The following is a 21019-nucleotide window of genomic DNA, read 5'->3' as shown; positions in this document are numbered from 1 at the left end:
GTGTTTTGTTTATTCATCTGCTTATGGACATAAGTGGCTTTTTTCCTGCAATTAGGCTAGTATGAATAATGCTATGAACACAGTTGCACATGTCCCCATTTGAGTCCCTAACTTTCAGTTCATTGGAGTATATGCCTAGAGAGTAGAGCTGCTAGATCAAATGGTAATTATACGTTTAGCTTTTTAAAAAATATTGAGAAGCAGAGAGAAAGAGAAAGAGCCCTAGAACTCCCATCTGCTGGTTCACTCCCTAAATGCCCAAAGAGGCCTGGCCTAGCCCAGCCAAAGCTGATAGTTAGGAACTCAGTAGTGGTCTTCCATGCGGCAGGCAGGAACCCAATTACTTGAGACTGTCACTGCTGCCTTTCAGAATTCACCTTAACAGGAAGCTGGAATCTGGAGCCAAAGTCAGGTATAGAATCCAGGTACTCTTTTTTTTCTTCAATTTTTTAAAATTTTATTGACAGATAGAGTTAGATAGTGAGAGAGACAGAGAGAGAGGTCTTCCTTCTGTTGGTTCACCCCCAAAATGGCCGCTACAGCTGGCGTTGCGCCGATCTGAAGCCAGGAGCCAGGTGCTTCCTCCCCATCTTCCATGCGGGTGCAGGGGCCCAAGCACTTGGGCCATCCTCCACTGCCTTCCCGACCACAGCAGAGAACTGGACTGGAAGAGGAGCAACCGGGACTAGAACCTGGCACCCATATGGGATGCCGGCTCTGCAGGTGGAGGATTAACCAAGTGAGCCACGGTGCTGGCCCCCTAGAATCCAGGTACTCTTGATGTGGGACATGGGCATCTGAATGGGCATCTTAGCTGCCATGCCAAATACCAACCCCCATGTTCAACTTTTTCAGGAACTGTCAAGCTGTTTTTCAGTTTTCCAGTCCCACCAGCAAAGTACAAATGTTCCAGTTTCTCCACATCTTCACTAACATTCACTTTTGATTTGGTTTCATTTCTTCATGACAGCCACCCTGAGTGTTAAGTGGTGTCTCACTGTGGTTTTACTTGCATTTCCTTAATGAGTAGTGATATTGAGCATCTTATCATGTGCTTATTGGCCATTTGTATATCTTCTATGGAGAAATATATTCAAGTCCTTTGCTCATTTTTGAATTGGATTGTTTCATTGTTGTTGCTGAGTTATGGGAATTGTTTTCACATTCTGAATGTCAATCTCTTAGCAGACCTGTGCTTCGCAAACATTTTCTCCCACTCTGTGGGCTGTCTTTACACTCCCTTGATAGTGTCCTTCGATGTCCTTCTTTGTTTTTTGGACTTAGAATGATTTCTGCCACTTGTTTTATCCTTCCAATTCTATTTAAAGTAAATTAATATAAATCCACAAAATACATTAAATATTTGTTGATTTTAATTTTATAAAACTTTAAAAATTTGAATTCCAACATTATGTTTTTTTTGTTTAAAGCTCATTGTAGGTGACCATTAACTATGAAACTCCTGTTATCCACAGTTTCGAAGAAGTGATTTTTGCATAACTGTTACACTGCGAAGGATTCATTGGTGACTCTTCAGGCATTGTTTGGTGTCCAATGAGAACATAATATATTCCTGTTTTAAAATAGAAGGAGGGAAGCTGGCACTGTGGTACAGCAGGTAAAGCTGCCATCTGCAGTGCCAGCATCCCACATGGGCATTGGTTCATGTCCCAGCTGCCCCACTTCTGATCCAGCTCTGTGCTATTGGCTTGTGAAAGCAGTAGAAGATGGCCCAAGTCTTTGGGCCCCTGCACCCACATGGGAGACCCAGAAGAAGCTCCTGGCTCCTGGCTTCGGGTCGGCGCAGCTCTGGTGGTTGCGGCCGTCTAGGGAGTGAACCAGCAGATGGAAGACCTCTCTCTCTCTCTGCCTCTGCTTCTCTGTAACTCTGCCTTTCAAATACATAAGTAAATTTTAAAAAAATAGAAGGAGAATCTTGCTGTCCTTGGTACATTACTCCCTATGTTGAGAGGCAACAGATGAGGTAGTTACTGAATCTAGAATCTAGAGGGAGGCTGACTGGTCTGGAATCTGGGCTCTGCCACTTCCTAGCTGTAGGTCCTCAGCAAGGTTACTTAACACCTCTATGCTCTAGTTTCTTCATGTTTAAAATGGTGACAAATACTAGGGCTAAACATCAGGTTGTGAGAATGAAAAGTTAAAATTTCTAAAATGCTTAGAAGGTTACTTGGGACAAAGCAAGCACCATCAAATAAATAAATAAAATGACTCAAGGTCTTGCAAAATTAAAGTACTAAGGTAATCAGTCTCTTAAGTTGACTATGTTTTTATTAACACATTATTAGCAAATGTCCCATTAATAAATACTTTCTATTGTAATGCAGAAATATAAATTTCACAGTCCCACATAGAGTCTTTTTTAACCACATATTTTAGAATTAGTGTAGAGTGAATACTTCACTCATGAAATATATCTATTAAGAATCTACAAAATGTTGACCACAATGGTCTTTGACCTTAAGCAATTCATAAAAGGACTGTGAGAGATAACCCCAACACACAATGTATGTAACGCAGACGTAGCGGGTCTCGGCAAATCCACAATCAAACATTGAACTTGGGCTTTGAGGAGCACAGAAGTGACATCCAATGTCTGAAGGCTCTCAGGCTGGGTGCCTGTTGAAAATACTGGAGCAGGTAGAGAGGGGAAGGATTGGAGAGTATTCCAACCAGAAGGAATGTATACAAAGCTCGGAAGCGAAAAGCATTTGACATGACAAGACGGCAGTGTGACTGGACTGCACGCAGGGAGGCAGGAGACAATGAGATTTGCAGAGATAACAGTCCTGAGGTGCCCAGGAAGCTGTTTCTAGTATTCTGAACTTTATTTGAGCATTAGTGTCAGTGCAGTGAGCAGATCAAACCTGCAGTTTGTAAAGAAGGAGCACTGATTACAGTGGGGAGGAAGGGTGACCAGGGCAAAGGCTGGAGGCTGGCAGACCACACAGGGAGCTGATGTAGGAACCGAGCCAGATATGAAGAGAGCCTGGAGAGAATGGTACTGACCAAAGAGAAGGGAAGAAGTGAATGGTCTAAGGAGATATTTAGAAGACAAACTGATTATTACCGAGAGGGAGGAATCAGGAATACTCCCATGTTTCTGGTTTGGACAACAGATGCTTGTTGCAAACTGAGGAAGAAACCTCAATAAATTTATACTGGCCTGAGACATAAAGTGAGAGGGCTGATGTGGCAAGAGATAAACCCAGAAAGGTTGGTTAAGGGCCAGATCAAATTGGCTGTGGGCCACATGAAGATCTTGTGATATTATTCTAAGTGGAATGGGAAGCCATTGGGAAGCTTGGAAGTTTGCCACACTTACTCTCAGGGAAGTGAATAAATTAAAATGAAGACTGAAAAACCGCAAGTCTGCCATGTATGGCTATGCTGGCTGTGCACTGCACAAATCAAGGAGATGTCATTCCTATGGATCGTGATGTAAACTGCACCCGTGAAGTTGTGCAAACATGGCAGCCATCCTTGACAGCGTGCTATGTGGTTCTCTGGTTTGTTTTATGTGAATAAATGCCCTTATGTCCTCAGTAACGTAATAAACATCTCTAGAACAGAGCTTGTATTTTAAACTTTCCTATTTCTCAAGTTACCTAGCAGATTCTGAATATACAGCTGGCCCTTATTTAAGCACCGCGGTCTTGGCAAGGAAACTACCACCCACTTGACTGCTACTTTCAGCATTGCCTGTTCTTCTGCTACAGCCTGATTGTAATCACACTTATCAGCCTTACTCAAACAGAATTTTACATTTCTAGTTCTACAAGGATTCTTCCATTCATATGACCATATTTTTACTGAAGCAAGTTTCACAAAACCCATGAACTGTATATAACATGTTCTTACTTCCTTCATTGGTAGGAACATACCAATGTTTTCACTTGAACATAGCTGTGTTCCTCCCTTGCCTTTTTCAGAGTAAGAATTTTCAGGCCTTGTTGGGCTTCATTGATTGTATCCTCTGGCCACGATTCCACATTTGATAAGGAAATCACAAATTTTAGCATTGCATATCTATTTGCCTTGTTTTCTGTGAAATGCTTTTTCACTGTCACAATTATAAAGTCGATCACGATTTAAGCTGTTGGGTGATCAGTGGTAATTCAGTCTGTGAGTAAAGGACTGACTGGGCAGCCAGCAACTCTGCTTGAAGGCAAAGAAGCTCATTACGAATGTAGTTCTTTATTTAACAAATGTTTATCTGCTATGTTTCCCACCTGTCAGGAACTTCCCTAAGAAATGTACAGATGTTGACCCATTTCACCTTCACTTCAGTCCTCTGAAGTAGGATTTACTCTTTCTAGCTTCAGAGTCTACCTCTCCAGTTTCTCCTCCCTGCTGTCACTCACAGCCCACCTACTGATGAAAACTGGCCTATGTGCCAGGTTTGGACTGAATCCTAAATGCTATAATCCATTGAATTCACATTATTCTAATATTAACACTACCATACTTGCCTTCTGCGATTACTGTGTTAAATCAAAATTTCACTCATTTTTTTTCCAGTACAGCTGACTCTTGACAATATCACAGCCACTATTGTCTGTGAGTTTTCAAACTGAGTGAAAATATAGATCACAAAATTTATGTTAAGTTCAACTTACATTATACGCCAGATAAAATGACTGGAACTTACAGGTTTATAGTTACATGAGGAAACGTGAAATAAGCTGTTAGGATCATTTGCAAATGAACTTGCAAGTTCCACATGTTCAGACCATTTTTTCCAGGTAAGGTTTCTCTTCTGACCTCCAGCTTCCTACATTCAAACTACTTATCATAGTCACTGACATGGGGCTACCCCAAGCGCACTTCAATCTCAACTTTGTGAAACAGTGACACTGCCATATCTCTTTCTCTGTTAATGACTCTCTGTGTCCAAGAAGTTAGAAGCCTGGGAGTCGGCACACTCATCTCTTCTAACCCCACCCCTTGTCCTACAGACTTTACCTCTTTACTGTCTCTTATCCAGCATAATTGCTGCAATAAAAATGAACACTCAGGCTTCCTGACCCAGTTTTAACCTCCTCCAATCTTTTCTCCACACTGTTGTTAACATCATCTTTCTAAATGGATCCAATCATTCCCCTGATTAAAATCCTCAATGGTTCTCCGCCAGTTTCAGGAGAAGCCCTAACTTCACATCAAGTCCTTCGTAATCTGGCCGGCTTCCTTCTGCAGCCACAACCAGCTCTCCCCTGCATTGCCCTGCTACTCCCAGCTCCAGCCACACTGAAACACTGGCTGTTCCATCCATGACACCTTTCTCCTGTGTCTGTGCCTTTACATGTCATGTTCTCTCCGCCTGAATGTAGTTCCCTCCAGCTCACTTCTAGGAAATGTAACACATGCACCACCACCTCCTCCTGTATGTTCTCCTGGCCCACCACCCCTCATTCCCAAATCTTGAGTTTGGTGCCCTTCAAATAAATATTTACATTTCTCCACATTAGCAAATAAGCTCCTCAAGGGCAGAGACCATTCTGTTCTTTTTGCATGATCAGTATCAGGATCAGCATCAAAGCATTCATGTGGCCCTTGGATACTCAACACATGTTTCCTCAATGTTGAATGAACCAACTGTGAAAATTAATGTGCATTTTCTCTACTTTCAGGTAAATTAGTTAGAATAAAAACAAAGTGGATGACATTGTGTTCAAATGCATTTTTTTTGGAATAAGAAGTCAAAATATATGGATAACACATACTGTTAACCATAAACTCATAAAGCTTTAAGGAACTCAAACGGGCCATTTAAATTGTTCCCTTACACTTCTGCTAAACCAGGCGTGTGCTCATCTCGCAGTAACTAAAAGTCACTAAAGATAACGAAAGATAACCTCAAAGAAGTCGTTCCCTCCGTCCCCTCCGTCTGCTCTGGAGAGTTAAAGGGAATGCCAAGGGAAAACTCTTCAAAGTGATTAGCAAAAATCGCACACAGCACTGTATCCAGGCCAGCAGCAAGGCTCAACCAGCCAAGTGGACTGAAGCTATCCAAACACTAACCTGACAGGCACTTGTAGAACAGGACCAGGATTCCTCCCAGGTGATGGCCCGGAGAACGGGAGTGTGTTCAGACTTCCACCTCTCTCCGTTCTGTCCTGCTCTGGAGTGAGACTGCTGAAGAGTCCCTGGGATCACACTGGGCAGTGGTGTTACCTTCTTCCCCACCTTCAGGGTAGCGACGGGGAAAGGCGTCAGCAGAGGGTTTCTGCCACCCCAAAAGCCGTTCCGTGGTTCTCTTTGCTGGACACCAACGCTGGCCACACTGAAACATCAGCTAAAACTCTGGACTCACCCGGCTTTCTCTCACATGGCGTCAACCACTCTTAGCTCCTTTAGAGTGAACAAAGCTGACATTTATTTTTGACTGACGTTGATTTTTGTTCCCTCACACTTCCGCTAAACCAGGCGCCTGCCCACCCCGGAAGTCGGGCCTCTCCTTCCCGGCACCTCACGGGCCACCGGCGGCCTCAAGGTGAAGCTTGAGTCTCCCTTTCCCAGCCACTGGCTGCCAGAGGATCTCGTGCATTTAACGGGAAGTGCACGGCCACAGACGTTGCAGCTGAAGAATGGAAGAGTGATGCGGTCCAAATCCGTGGTAGGGGGCACAAGGCAGGTTTCCCATGAAGCAAGGGGGCTTGACCCTCTGCCGGGTCCGCCTGCCGCTCAGGACACGCGGGCCTGTTATAGACTAAGGCGGGCTGCAGAGAGAACGTGCCAATCCGTGTCGGGGCTGCAATGTGAGTGTCCTGAACTTGGATATTGTTGAGAGAGAGAGAGAGAGAGAGAGAGAGAGAGAGAGAGATTAATTCCTAGACTGACCGAAAGTACAATGCTTCGTGGCCTAGAGTCCTAAAGAGTCGGGAGAATCTGCAGACTTGAACAGAGAAGGTAAGGAACCCAGGACCAGGGCAGCCCCGGTTCAGCGCCTCGTTACTGCAAGTGTCCTGCAGCACAAACCCAGGCCTGTTGTTCCGAGACACCTGGACTAAGACCACTGAGGAAGAGGCTGCAGGATGTGCGGAACTTTTGGCTGAGAGAACAGAGGAGACCAGAGAAAAATGCCAGGAGCTGCCTGTCAAGAGACGGAGGCTGTCTTCTCTGAGCACTGCTGCTTCTAAAATCCGAGTCCAGTGAAAAAATAACGTTTAAGGACAAATCTGGGGCCAACGCTGTGGCTCCTGGCTTTGGCCTGGCCCAGCCTGGACATTGCAGCCATTTGGGAAGTGAACCAGCAGATGGAAGATATCTCACTCTCTCTGCCTCTGGCTTTCCTTCTCTGTAACTCTGACTTTCAAATAAATAAATAAATCTTTTAAAAAAAAGAATAAGAAACTAGTAAGATTAGGTCTCAAAAAATAATAAACAATAAACTGCTCACTCACCTAAAATCATTCCACATAGATATAATTCCATTTTCATTGGAAAGTTTAGAGAGGCACAAATTTTGAATTGGTCTTTCTTTTCTATTGTGTTTTCTCTTTTACAGTATTCCTATCACATCTGTCTGTCTGTGGAAGACTGCACGATCTATAAATGGGCAGCACAAAGAGGAACTAGGACAGTACTCAAAGAATTATCTGCCCCGAGAAGTTTCCTGGATAAAATCTGAAGAGAAAACATTCAGAAGAAATACGGTTCAAAAAAATCTATTTTCAGGGCCGGCGCCGTGGCTCACTTGGCTAATCCTCCACCTGCGGCGCCGGCATCCCATATGGGCACCAAGTTCTAGTCCCGGCTGCTCCTCTTCCAGTCCAGCTCTCTGTTGTGGCCCGGGAAGGCAGTGGAGGATGGCCCAAGTACTTGGGGCCCTGCACCCACACGGGAGACCAGGAGGAAGCACCTGGCTCCTGACTTCAGATCGGCGCAACGCGCCGGCCGTAGCAGCCACTTGGGGGTGAACCAATGGAAAAAGGAAGACCTTTCTCTCTCTCTCTCTCTCTCTCTCTCTCTCTCACTCTCTAACTCTGCCTGGCAAAAAAAAAAAAAAATGTTGAATAGGCAAGTGTATCTTTATATTTAAAAAACTAAGAAGATAGACAATGTCTTCAATGACAGATTAAAAGAAAGTGGGAAAACTTAAATGTCTATTTAAAAAAAACTTCAGTTTTTTAAGAGGCATATTATTATACTAAGTCTATACAAAGACTATGAAAAACTTAGGCAGGTATTGTGCTGCAGTTAGTTAAACCACTGCCTAAACCCACACATCCCATACTGGAGTTTCTGGGATTGAGTACCACCTCTCTGCCTCTACTCCCAATTCAACTTCGTCCCAATGCACCTTGGGAGGCAGCCGATGATGGATGGCTCGAGCAGTTAAATCTCTGCCACTAATGTGCGAGACCAAGATGGAGTCCCTGGCTTCAGCTTGGAAGAGCCCTGGCTGTTGGATCATTTCCAGGGTGAACCAACAGATAAGATCTCTGTCTCTGTCCCTCTCTGTCTCTGTCCCTCTCTTTCTCTGTTGCTCTGCCTTTCAAATAAATAAAACGAACTGAAGAACTAATATAATCTAATATCCATGCATACATTAAAATAGTGATTCTAATTTGTTCAAATAGGACTTGAAATATTTACAAGAGTGGGTGGAAATCATTCCGCCTGGAGGTCGGCATTGTGGTGCAGGTGTTAAAGTCACGATTGGTGATGCCAGCATCCCATTTCCTCTGGAGGAGACACATGTGTACACATGCACACAAATATTTGTTTTCAGCTAGAGGTGTTTTTTTGTTTTGTTTTGTGTTTTGTTTTTTGTTTTGTTTTGTTTTGTCAGGCAGAGTTAGACAGTGAGAGAGAGAGACAGAGGGAAAGGTCTTCCTTCCATTGGTTCACTCCCCTAATGGCCAGTATGGCTGGCACTGCACTGATCCGAAGCCAGGAGCCAGGTGCTTCTTCCTGGTCTCCCATGAGGGTGCAGGGACCCAAGCTCTTGGGCCATTCTCCGCTGCCCTCCTGGGCCACAGCAGAGAGCTGGCCTGGAAGAGGAGCAACTGGGACAGAATCCGGCGCCCCAACCGGGACTAGAGCCCGGGGTGCCGGCTCCACAGGTGGAGGATTAGCCAAGTGAGCCACGGCGCTGGCCTTCAGCTAGAGTTTTAAGAGAGTCAAATATACAATAAATTTAAAGTAGAGCCATTTCTATCTTAAGATAGAAAACATGAAGTATATGGCAAAACCAGTATTTCACTTTGGATATTAGGGCAGTCAGACCTGTATTCCCACAGGCCATCCTCTGCAATGCAAGAAAATTTTTTAAAAAATGTAGCCCTGAGTTTCTCCTAGGGCCAGCACAACTACTCAGTTGAAGTCCTGAATTCTGCTTCCAGTGAACAGGAAAAGCACTTCACACAAAGCACGATGAGGGGCCGGCTTAACGCCCTGGCCTGAAGTGCTGGCATCCCATGTGGGTGCCGGTTCGAGACCTGGCTGCTCCACTTCCAATCCAGCTCTCTGCTATATCCTGGGAAAGCAGTAGAAGATGGCTCAAGTCCTTGGGCCCCTGAACCCATGTGGGAGACCTGGAAGAGGCTCCTGGTTCCTGGCTTCAGATTGGCGCAGCTCCGGCTGTTGCGGCTGGTTGGGGAGTGAACCATCGAATGAAAACCCTCTCTCTCTCTCTGCCTCTCCTCTCTCTGTGTAACTCTGACATTTGAATAAATAAAGAAATCTTTAAAAAGAAATAAAATAAAAGCACGATTAAGTGGAAAGCACATTTATGGAGTACCTCCCCCTTCACTGTGCTCTAGTTCATCTCAAAGGCCCAGGGCATCATGGACTCATGAGGCAGCTGACTGCCCTGGGCTCTAAACTCTCCTTGATCCAGACAGGACCTCAGTCCCACAGCTCTCTCTGAAGTACTACCTTGCTCCTCAACTTCCAATGCATTGCAGACTTTTGGATGCTTTTCAAGTGCTCTTTGTTTGGAAAGACTTTTCTCGGGAGTTAGAGGAGATCTAAAAGGTCCTCGAGACTCTGAATCCAGCTAACCCCTAAATACTACTCCCAGACCCTTTGACCGCCAGGAATTTTTCAGTTAAGGTTAGTTCTCCATATCTGGCCTCCACTCCAACTGCCATGATGGTCCACAAGGAGACCTCAAGAGCCATTGAGTTTCACAATTGTTGGACAGCCACTGGTTCTCAGAGACCTGAATGGGGGCTGGTGCTGTGGCACACTAGGTTAAACCAACATTTCTGACACCAGCATCCCAGACTGGAGTAACATTTTGAGCCATGGCTGCTCCACTTTTGATCCAGCTTCCTGCTAATGTGCCTGTGAAGGCAGCTGAAGATGGCCTAAGTACTTGGGCCCCTGCCACCCATGTGGGAGACCCAGATGGAGTTCTAGGCTCCTGGCTTTGGCCTGGCCCAGTCCTGGCCATTGTAGCTATTTGGGAAGATGGAAGATCTCTCTCTCTCTCTCTCTCTCTCTCCCTCTGTCTTTCAATAAATAAATAAGTAAATAAATACTTTTAAAAGACCTAAACAGATGGGGCCTGGGGTCAACACTGTGGTGTTGCATGTAAGATTGCTGCCTGCAGTGCCTCCATCCCATATGAGTGCCAGTTCCAGTCCTGGCTGCTCCACTTCAGATCCAACTCTCTATTATGGCCTAGGAAAGCAGTAGAAGATGGCCCAAGCCCTCGGGCCCCTGCACCTGTGTGGGAGACATGGAAGAAGCTCCTGGCTCCTGGCTTCAGCCTGGCCCAGCTCTGGCTATTGTGGCTATTTGAGGAGTGAAACAGTGGATGGAAAACCTCTCTCTCTCTCTGCCTCTCTGTAACTATGCCTTTCAAATAAACAAATCTAAAAAAAAAAAAAAAAAAAACCTATTGTTTCACCAGTTAACATCAAGATTTATTAGGAATTCCTAGAATCATCTAGAAATACTTTACTAATTTCTATAAGGTAAAGCAGAAAGAACACAAGAGAAAGCAGAAACTAACAAGGAGGTTCTAGTTCCAGTTTGGTCACTAACTCACTTTGTGGTGAGGACAATTATCCAACACTCTTTATGTCTAAGAAAGGCCTGAGTCATATCTAACTTTTTTAAAAGATGTACACTTACAGAACTGCTGTTGTGGTGTAACAGGTTAAGCTGCTGCCTACAAGGCCAGCATCCCATATGAAAGCCAGTTAAGTCCCAGCTGCTCCACTTCTGATCCAGCTCCCTGCCTATGGCCTGAGAAAAGCATCAAAGGATGGCACCAAAGGATGTTTGAACCCCTGCTGCCCACATAGGAGACTGGATGAAACTCCTGGCCCCTGGTTTTGGCATGACTCAGCCCTGGCCATTGTGGCTATCTGGGGAGTGAACCAGTGAATGGAAGATCTCTCCTCCTCTCTCTCAAAAATTCTTTCAAATAATTTTTTTTAAAAAGATGTGCACTTAGATAAACAACTTGTTGTTTCTTCATTTTATTTAAACATCTTGAATATCTACTCTTCGCTAAACATTGTGGTAGGCATGGAATTTAAAGTTAGAGAAGGAGAAACAAAAACTAAATACAGTTGTGGTAAGAAAGAAATAATGGGAACAAGGGCAGCATAAATCAAGACAATTAACTTACTGTAAGGAGCCATAGCCTGGCAGTTACAACACCCACATTTTTTATCAGAATGGAGAGACTGGGTTTGAGTCCCTGCTCTGTTTCTGATTCTAGTTTCCTGCTATTACACACTCTGGAAGGTTGCAGGTAATGGCTCAAGTGGTTGGATCCCTGCCACCCACATGGGAGACTTGCACTGAGTTCCTGGCTCCTGAATTCTGTCTGGTCTGTCTCTAGCCATTGGAGGTCACTGGGAGGCTGAATCAGTAGATGGAAGTATGTTCTCTCTCTCTCTCTCTCTCTCTCTCTCTCTCTCTGCTTCTCAAATATGTAAATAAAAAATAATGAATGGAAACTACTTAGGCAAAGAAGTAAAAGAAAAATTTCCAGGCAGAAGGGCAAAGGCCCCAAAGCAACCTTCAGCTGTGAAGTGGAATTAAGGTATACTTAAGCAACTTTTCTAAAGCTTTTGGGAAAAAAATCAAAAATTTAACCTGTAACATTAAAATTGAATCCACAAAAGTTGCCTTTTCTTTAAGGTTTATTTATTTATTTGAAAAAGTTACATAGAGAGAGAAGGAGAGGCCGGGGCGGGGGTGGATCTTCCATCCACTGGTTCATTCTCCACTTGGCTGCAATGGCTGGAGCTGTGCCAATCTGAAGCCAAGAGCCAGGAGCCAGGAGCTTCTTCCAGGTCTGCCATGTGAGTGCCAGGGCCCAAGGACTTGAGCCATCTTCTACTGCTTTCCCAGGCCATAGCAGATAGCTGGATCGGAAATGGAGCAGCCAAGACTCGAACTAGTGCTGATATGGGATGCCGGCACTGCAGGTGGCAGCTTTACCTGCTATGCCACAGCACTGGCTCCAAAAGTTGCCATTTTTAAGCCCCACCTTCTTATGGGATCATCTGTAACTTGAATTTTTTTAATTATCCATTTTTTTTCTTAAAAAACAATTAGATCTTAGCCCTTATTCAGTTTTTTTTTTAAGATTTATTTTTATGTATTTAAAAGGCAGAATTACAGAGAGAGAGGGTGTGAGAGACACAGAAAGACAGAGATATCTTCCATCCACTGGTTCCCTCACCAAATGGCTGCAACTACTGGGGCTGAGCAAGGCCACAGTCAGGAACCAGGAATTCCAAATTTGTCTCTCACGTGAGGGACAGGGGCCTGAGCATTCGGGCCATCTTCCATCTCCCAGGCGCATTAGCAGAGAGCTGGGTTGGAAGTGGAGCAGCTAGATCTTGAACTGCTCATATAGGTGCCTAAGTCACAGGCTGTGAGGTAAAGTTTTAAAATATTAAAACGGCACTACAACACTATGCTACAACACTGGCCACAACAAATAAATCTTTTAAAAAAATAAAATAAAAGCACATGTAGAAACAGTGGTTGGGAACACAAAATTCTGAAAACTCTATCATTTGTAGGACACATTGTTAGGTGCATACAAGTTCAGAACTTCTGTAGCTTTCTGGTGTATTTTCCACTTAAGCATATGTAACAAATCTCTCTATCCCTATCTTTTAAAAAAGGTCAATGTTTTGAGTTAATTAGCCTCCACATTCACAACTGTAAGACTCCTTTTATATCAACAAAATATGTCAAACTTAAATAGCATGAAAGGTTACAGTTTTCGAAGTCATTTTGCAATTTTCCTTTCAGTTTCAATACCCTTTGAGACCGCAGGTTTTGTAAGAGAAACACGGCACATATATGTACACCAAGAGAGTTTTAAATACATTATACATGCTTACTAAGGGCTCTTCCTTCCCACAGCACATTAAGCTACTAGTTTATCTGAAGACTTTCACTCTGCTCCAGATACATGTGATGTAAAATCATTTTATGCCAACAACATATATCACTTACCTTCTTGAATTCTGAACTCACTAAATTGCCCTAAATTGCAAATTAGCTTTCTGCACACATACATATTCAAGCCATTATCTAAACTTCTTTATTCCTATTCTTCTGAAAATGTGCAAAACTACTGATTTGCCATGTTTTATTTACTATGTTACTATAGTTATATATAAAGTATCATAGAATAACATTTTTAAAACTTTACCCCACAGGTATAAATAGTAGGCTCAGAAGAAGTTTATGTAGCTAAGCAGTTTAAAAATAGCTTTCTTGGAGCTTTTGTTAGATTATTTCAGAAGACCTCCTAAATAGACCTAAGAGTGGCCTGGTATTCCAATATTCCACAAAATGCTTCTTGTATTTTATAACTAACCAACCAGCTCCAATTGCTGAACATTTACAATTGGTAGAAGCTACAATTATTATCTCTACGATTACAGTCATGTGTTACTGATTATTCAGAGAGGGGAAGCATCAAAATTCATTTTTAAATAGTTGCAAGATGTAATGGCTCAAACATACATGGTTTGAGGGTTCACAAAAGATTTAATAACAAACATTAACTTTTTAATGTTTTATAAGTATTTTACTGATTTAAAAGGACTAAAAGCTCAATTTAAAAAAAAAACCTACAGGTTATAAACACGGTACACAGTGTGTCTGATAACAATTTTGATTAGAAATCAAACTCGTTCTTTTCTAAATACTCTGAAGAAGAGATCTTGCAACACTTCGTTTGCTTTGTTAATTACTTTGGACATATTTAATAAGACAAATTCTCTCATTAGCACATCAAGAGCACAATGGAAAAGATCAGAACTTTAACATGAAAAAATTCTATTGACAATATTTACCTTTAATATTCCTTTCTCAAAAAATGAGCTCAAAAATTCTTAGCAAGGGAATTATTGCTTTGATCATGATGTCTAGATGGAAAATACTTTTCACATTATCTTAAATCTATGATATGCATTTACTTACACAGTAAATGGAGCAGGTGGGGAAGAAGAAACAATAAGTCAAGAGTTCAGGGCTTTTGTATTGTATGCTAACAAAATGAGGACACTTACCAGAAAAAAGCTGAAGTCCATGGTAAATTTTAAAAAAGAATAAGCCAATTGAATGGTTATAAGTTAATGACTATTAGTAAAGAAAAGTCTTCATAACAAAGCTTACAGGTTGCTTTTTAATTAAAAGGAAAAATATAGTGGAATATTCAATTCAAGGATATTATATTAAAAATTACTAAAGGAACGCTTGAATTGAGCCTAGATACTATAAAATAAATTAAGTTATTCAGGAAAAGGAAAATCTTAGCATGCATTAAGATAGCAGTCAGAGTGCAAATAATTTTAAAACAGTCATATTCATTTTGCATTTCATTCTTTCATAAGCCAGAATATAAGTGTAAAATGTCATCAGTAATTTAAACTATTATGATCACTTAGCCTTAAATTCCATGGTATACTCTACATTGTATTCTCATGGAAAAGGTAACCTGCCCCTATTCTGCTAAAACTGGTACTCCTATATCATAAGTGTTGTGTATACTTCAATATTTCTGCATTAAAATTTTGAAATATCAATTATTTTACCATTTAAAAAATAAGGTTTCAATTTGTCATTATACATATTGCCCAGAAAGCTAATGTTTGTGTGTATTGACAAAGGCCATTGAGTAGGACTCAGGGAAAACATTTAAATATTAACTGCATTTTAAAAATGTGATGTGCTCTAATAAATCTAACCTGTATATCTGAAACACTGTGAGGCCAGTACTCTCTGTACATACCACACATTTACAGGGGGGGGGGGGGGAGGAGAGAATTCATCCACAAGAAACAATTACAGAATAAAATGATCAATTTTGAATTGACATTTTAGAAATAGAGAACAGCCAGGCTTGGGGACAGCAGGTGGGTGTGGTTATAAAAGGACAGTACAAGGGCTCCTTGTGATGATGAAAGTGTGCTGCCTCTTGACTGTGGAGGGAGTGAAACATGTGGCATAAAATTGTGTTGGACAAAACAAGCACAAAGCTGCAGGGAAACCTACATAAGACCCATGAGTTTTTATTAATAGCATCCCAGCTGTGATATTATCCAACACTTTTGCAAGCTGTCACTGCTGGGGGTAGGGGGGACACTGAATAAAGAGTACCTGGGATCCCTCTGTATTATTTCTTACAACTGCTTGTGAATCTACAGTTATGTCCAACTGCAAACTGGAAAGCTTTTTTAGAGGCTATAAAATACACTTTCTCCTCGCTAAACATCCCCACTCACACATACACCAGTGAAAACACTGGAGAAATAAACACCAAAACCCCAGTGACGAAAGAAATTACCACATAAGAACAGTCGAAATTCCCCTCAAAAAAAAAAAAAAGTAAATATAGTAAACATCCTCTTCAAATATTCTTGCACTGTCAATATTCTTAATTTTATTTTCTGTGTTAATCTAAATTAGTTTTAAACACGACACTCTGTAAACTGAAGGCTTCTTATGACAGAGCAGTAATAAAATGCTACCTTACAGTTCAGACGGTATCAGAATCATCCTTAATCAAACAAAGAAAACCATTATTGTCTCTGTCCGTTTATGTTCACAGATAAGAAAATCCCTTTCTCTTCTCCAAGAGTTCGGACTGAAGAGTGGAGTGAGAGTTACCATAAGGATTTAGGCAAAGCCAGGTTTTTAACTACTTTTAAATTTCTTGGAAAAGATTCAAGCATATCCTTCTTCCATTAATGCAAGACGAGAAATAGTGTGCAAAACACTCTGGAATTCCTTTGCTGTGAAGAATTCAAAAGGTGATCAAAGGCAGGGTGACGCGCACTGGCACCCGGATAAAATGGGTCTGATTAGGGTAGATTCTCATTTACGTAAAATGACTTCCAGGCAATTCGTGCAGCCTTGACTTTCAACCTGACACTCGCCAGACTTCAGTGAAGATGGAAATCGGGAACACTGGGCCCCTCTCACCAGTCTGGGGGCTTCATCCCTATGATTCCGCCTTTGCGGGTTGGAGGGGGGTGAGGAACTTAAGTCGCGGTCCTCGCGTCCCCATCCCGCGGCTCCCGCAAAAGCTCAGCCTGCGGGGGAGCCGGACGGCCGGAAGCGGGGACAAGGTGGAGCTTTGGGAACGCGGGGGAGGCGAGGCCAGAGGCGCAGGGGGTGCCCGGGGTCCAAAGGGCCAGGCGAGGCTGGGACACCGAGCCGTGGGGATCAGGGCGAGAGCTCACCCGCGTTCTGCAGGATCTCGATGTTCTGCGGTTTGTTCGCCAGCTCCGCTACCATCTGCACGAACTGGACGCGGGCTTTCTGGTACTGCTCGAACACTGCAGAAGAGAGACCCTGTGGAGCGGCGGGGGCGCCGTGGCCCGCCGCCCGCCACTCGCCGCCCGCCCGTCGGGGCACTGCTCGCCCCCGGCCCTACCGTTAAACACTTGCCGCTGGCTCATGGCTCTCGCCGCGGCCTGGGACCCCTCTGAGCCCAGGTGTCGTGGGAATCCGCGGAAGGCGCGGCCGCGGCGGCGCCTGTGCCGCCGACGGGGTCCGTTTCTGCCGTTTCTGTGTACACTCGGCGCCCGCGCAACCGACGGGATCGCAAACCGGCCGTCTCATGGCAACGGGCAGTCCCGGGCCTGACGTCACGGCCGCGGTGTCCCAGCGCCCGCGCAGGGCGGCGAGAACCCGGCCAGCCCCGGGGGAACTCCGTCCTCAGGGGCCGCCCGGGCGAGCGCCCACCCCGCCCAACCACCGCGGGAACCATGCACCTGCCCGAGCCGCTGCCCCTCCGGGCTGGCGAGTGGTACAGTTGTCCACAAGGAGTGCAGGGTTTTGCGCACACCGACCCCAGCCGGCGTGGCTTCCCGACTGCACCGAGGGCCGGGCCGGGCGCGGGGAGAGCCCCAAGTGCGGACAGAGCCTGGGTGAAGGGCGAGCGGTGCGAAAAGCAAACCGCAGCAGCCGAGCTGTCCGAGCGCCGACGGCCCAGCGGAATCTCGCACGTGACGCGTGTGATCCCACGGGTGCATTGTTGCTGAAGCGTGGCGTTTCTGGTGTGCGTACACCCTGGAAGCAGAGCAAGACACAGTATGGCACATGCTCTGCGTTGCATGGCTTTTTCCCAAGTACCGCTAGTTTGCTGTCTCCTCACTTTCATGTGATTTGAAGACACACTTTGTATTTGTCTTTAAGTTTAGCCTTCATTTAGGTAGCTGAATGCCATTTGCAGAAGAGAGAATCTTCACCTGGGAAGCCACTTTTCCCTAGCTTATGTAACAACTCAGTTTCTTATAGCAAAATGGAAGTAGGTAGTCTATCACTGGTTTCTAGCTCGTCTTTGAAAGCCGTATTCCGACTGTTCCAATGGCAAATGTCAACGTCAGTGATTCACCAGCAATGGAGCGGGTACCTAAGTCACAGCTGTGGCTTGGCAGGACCAGCACAGGAAACTCCTGGGTATCTTCTTCAAGAGAAGACAGCATGCAAACCTGGCTGGCTGTCATATTTGGAGTGATTCTCTGTAGTAATCTTAGGTCTCACCTTAATGCTCACGAGATCTCTGATGAAGCCCTGATCCCTCGTGGGTCTCAGAACAGTTGGGGAAGGAGTCAGCAATCAGGAAGCAGAGTAAGTGTATGTAGACAGGTTTCTTATACCCCCCAGGGCAAGGTACCTGTCTTTGGCTTCTGTAGTTCAGAAGCCAGTGAAAAAGCCAAAATGTACCAAACTTTAAACCTAAGGTTCACAGTGATCACATTTTCCCCAGGGAACAGGTCCTGTCAAGTGTTTGTATGTTCCCATTTAGAGAAGTAGGGGAAAACAGAGTGAGGAAATTACTAAGATTGCAAGTAAACCATGGCTATTTGTTTCAGCTCCTTGTTTGCACCATGAGAAGAAAATCCCCTCAACACTACAAGGTTCATATTTGATTTCAGTCCTTAAATAACTCAAAAGTCTAAGCTCCTACATCTGTCATTTCTAGCAATTGTCTTACTATATATTTCCTACTTTAAAAGTGTTAAGAGCTCAGTGGTGGGCATAGAGGTGGGGGTCTAAACCTACAGACATCAAACAGTCCACATAGGGAATGCTACAAACTTTGGAAAGTTCAAATGGTATGTTAATTATTTTAAAATACAGAATCTCAGTATTTGTTACTAACAGTGTCTGTGAGTTGAATTCAACAATGTCTGTGAGTTGAATTCTATTATTGTTCCTGAGGAAAAACACAATATAGGACATTTACTTTATTTCACATCTAAAATGGAAATATTTAAAAAGCTAATCTCTGCTCTTTATTCTAGCTTTCTTTAAAAAGCCTTCAAAGTTTATTGGGAAATGTAATATGGAATGATCATGATATACATAAGTGAAATTACTAGTAATTCAAATATAAAATATGGTAATCATTACCTTTACTGACAAGAAAACCAGTCCAAATTTTCTGATACATTTTTCAACTTACTAACTTGAAACAAAATAGTACTGTTTTACTAAATTAATTGAATACCCCAAGATCTCACACACACACCCCTAAGCTAATAGTTAACCAGTGAAAAAACTATTCAAAAGGATACTTCAGGGTTGTTTTTTTTTTAAGTGTTATTAAACTCATGACTGTAAGTGCCAGCCTATTTGGAGATCTACAATGTATTTGACACTTGAAACAATACATTTGACTGACATGAAATATCTGAACAACTTGCAAAAGTGTTTCCATGAAATGCTTACTTGGAAGTTTGGGGCTCCTTTTGTAAAAAGCTATAGTGTATTACTTCAGAATAATTGTTCACTTAATTCCTTCTTTACTTTTGCAAAAGTCTGCAAACACAAGCCAATTTTTAAGTCTTCTGTTTTTCTTTACAGATCTCCTTTGCTACATGTACTTTTTAAAAATTTTTAAAAAGCTTTGCTAACTTCAGTATACATATTTTTTCCCCAACTGTTGGCTGAATTTTAAAAGTTAAAGTGTAATATATGCTAAGTAGGTGTTAACAGCTATACTTCAAAAACTGCTATTAAGGTGAATCAAGGCAAATACATATTAAACACCAATGTGCTAAACATGTTGTTAATGAGATTGTGTCTAGTAAGAGACGGACATCTACTTACTCTACTGGCATATACTGCAGCCTGTGCTAACTCAATCAGCAAGCATCTACTAGTCACTGTTTTAAGGGCTGTAATAGCTTGAGGCGCTGTAAGTGCTTAGGGAGCAAAATGGGGTTTAGGGTAAAGTAGGTGCCATGGTGAGATTATCTAAAACATTTAAGTAATAAAAGGCTTGTTTGTAATAAAAATCAGTTGAGTTTTATCTGATAGTAAATCTACTGCAAAAGAGAATTAAAATATTTCAGTATTTAATAGGGAATTCAGTTAGCAACTGCATGTAATTGGTCAAGCTTTGGGAATCATTTTACCAAGACAAAATCTAAAAATCACTGAAATAACTCCGTATTTACATACTTTTATTAAAAACAAAGGTATTACATACTGCATAACCAAGTTAGAGGACCTGAAATGTTATGTATAATGATGGCGCAAACGTGACTGTCTTGAAGGTGGCATTGTCTCTTTTTTGGGAAACCAGTGTCCCATGCACTGAGGTCTGGGCAGAACATCCAAGCATGCCATTGAGTTTGTCAGCAGAGTAGAAGACTTGGACTTTTCCATCAAGAAGGACATGAATATTTCTATCCATGCTTTAAGTCTTATCTCCTGCTCTTGTCTTTTCCACCCTATTTTGAAGTCAACTCAGTTTTTGTTTCTTTTTAATGTGAAGGCCATTAGAATAGTAAGATGACAGCGCTTTAGCTGGTCCCAAAGTCTTTAAGATATAGCTGTCCATGGCTTCCTTTCCAGGAATTTACCAAGTGCAGGAATTACACTCATCTTTTCCACTTTCAAAGAAAGCTGTGATTGATGGGATTCCGCATATGAACGTTTTTGCTCCCCAAAGAAGACACTATATAGTACAAAATGACTGATACTAAAAATTGAGGCTTTTAACATAGAAATCTAAAGTACAGCATAACATTTTTAAAGGCAATAACATACATAAAAAAAAAAAAAGGTGAGCTTGCGGCGGCTATGTGAGTGACGGGAATATCTTCTTTTTAAAGACTCAGGCGAGTTTCCTAAGTAATTAAACATTGTACCTCAGCCTGCATCACCGGATGGGGAACCCTAAGCCTCCTGTCACTCCCTCTCAACACCTCGCCAGCTCTCTGAAATGTCAGCATTGTGGAGTCGCTCAGAGCACACTACCACCTTTTTATTATCACCCAACGGGAGACACAAAGGCCGCTAGTGCCACGTAGGAAACGACCCCTCGAGGCCACCCAGGCCGCGCTTGACGCGGCCCACGCATCCCTCGGGTGCGGGTCTTCCAGAGGCTGCGCCTCGGCTGGTCGGCCCGCGCGAGCTCCAAGCTGGACGCCGGCGAGGCCCCCACTGAGTGGGTCCGGGGTCCCCGGCTCGACGGCGCTGGCCAGATCTGGCAGGCAGCCGCGTCCGGCGTGGACCGAGTGTAGGGAAGTCTCTGGCTTCCTCG

General features: G+C 43.4%; 1 protein-coding gene across 3 annotated transcripts in view; it reads right to left on the bottom strand.

The window, feature by feature from the left end:
* SPAG6 (sperm associated antigen 6) overlaps positions 1 to 17072 on the bottom strand; it is a 78344-nt gene extending 61272 nt beyond the window's left edge. For 2 of the 3 annotated variants that reach the window (XM_051820697.2, XM_051820696.2), the window contains exons 1-2: positions 16895 to 17072; positions 16701 to 16796 (exon numbers count right to left, since the gene is read on the bottom strand). In XM_051820697.2, coding sequence (XP_051676657.1) covers positions 16701 to 16796; positions 16895 to 16919 — 121 coding nt within the window. In that variant the 5' untranslated portion in view covers positions 16920 to 17072. The remainder of the gene's footprint in view (positions 1 to 16700; positions 16797 to 16894) is intronic. The other variant, XM_051820695.2, reaches the window with a different exon arrangement.
* Between the last annotated feature and the right edge of the window lie 3947 nt (positions 17073 to 21019).

The sequence above is a fragment of the Oryctolagus cuniculus genome, chromosome 13 (assembly GCF_964237555.1).
Source record: "Oryctolagus cuniculus chromosome 13, mOryCun1.1, whole genome shotgun sequence".
NCBI classification, from domain to species: domain Eukaryota; kingdom Metazoa; phylum Chordata; class Mammalia; order Lagomorpha; family Leporidae; genus Oryctolagus; species Oryctolagus cuniculus.
Note: the sequence above shows the minus strand (reverse complement) of the source record. Positions and strands in the feature narration are given on the sequence as shown.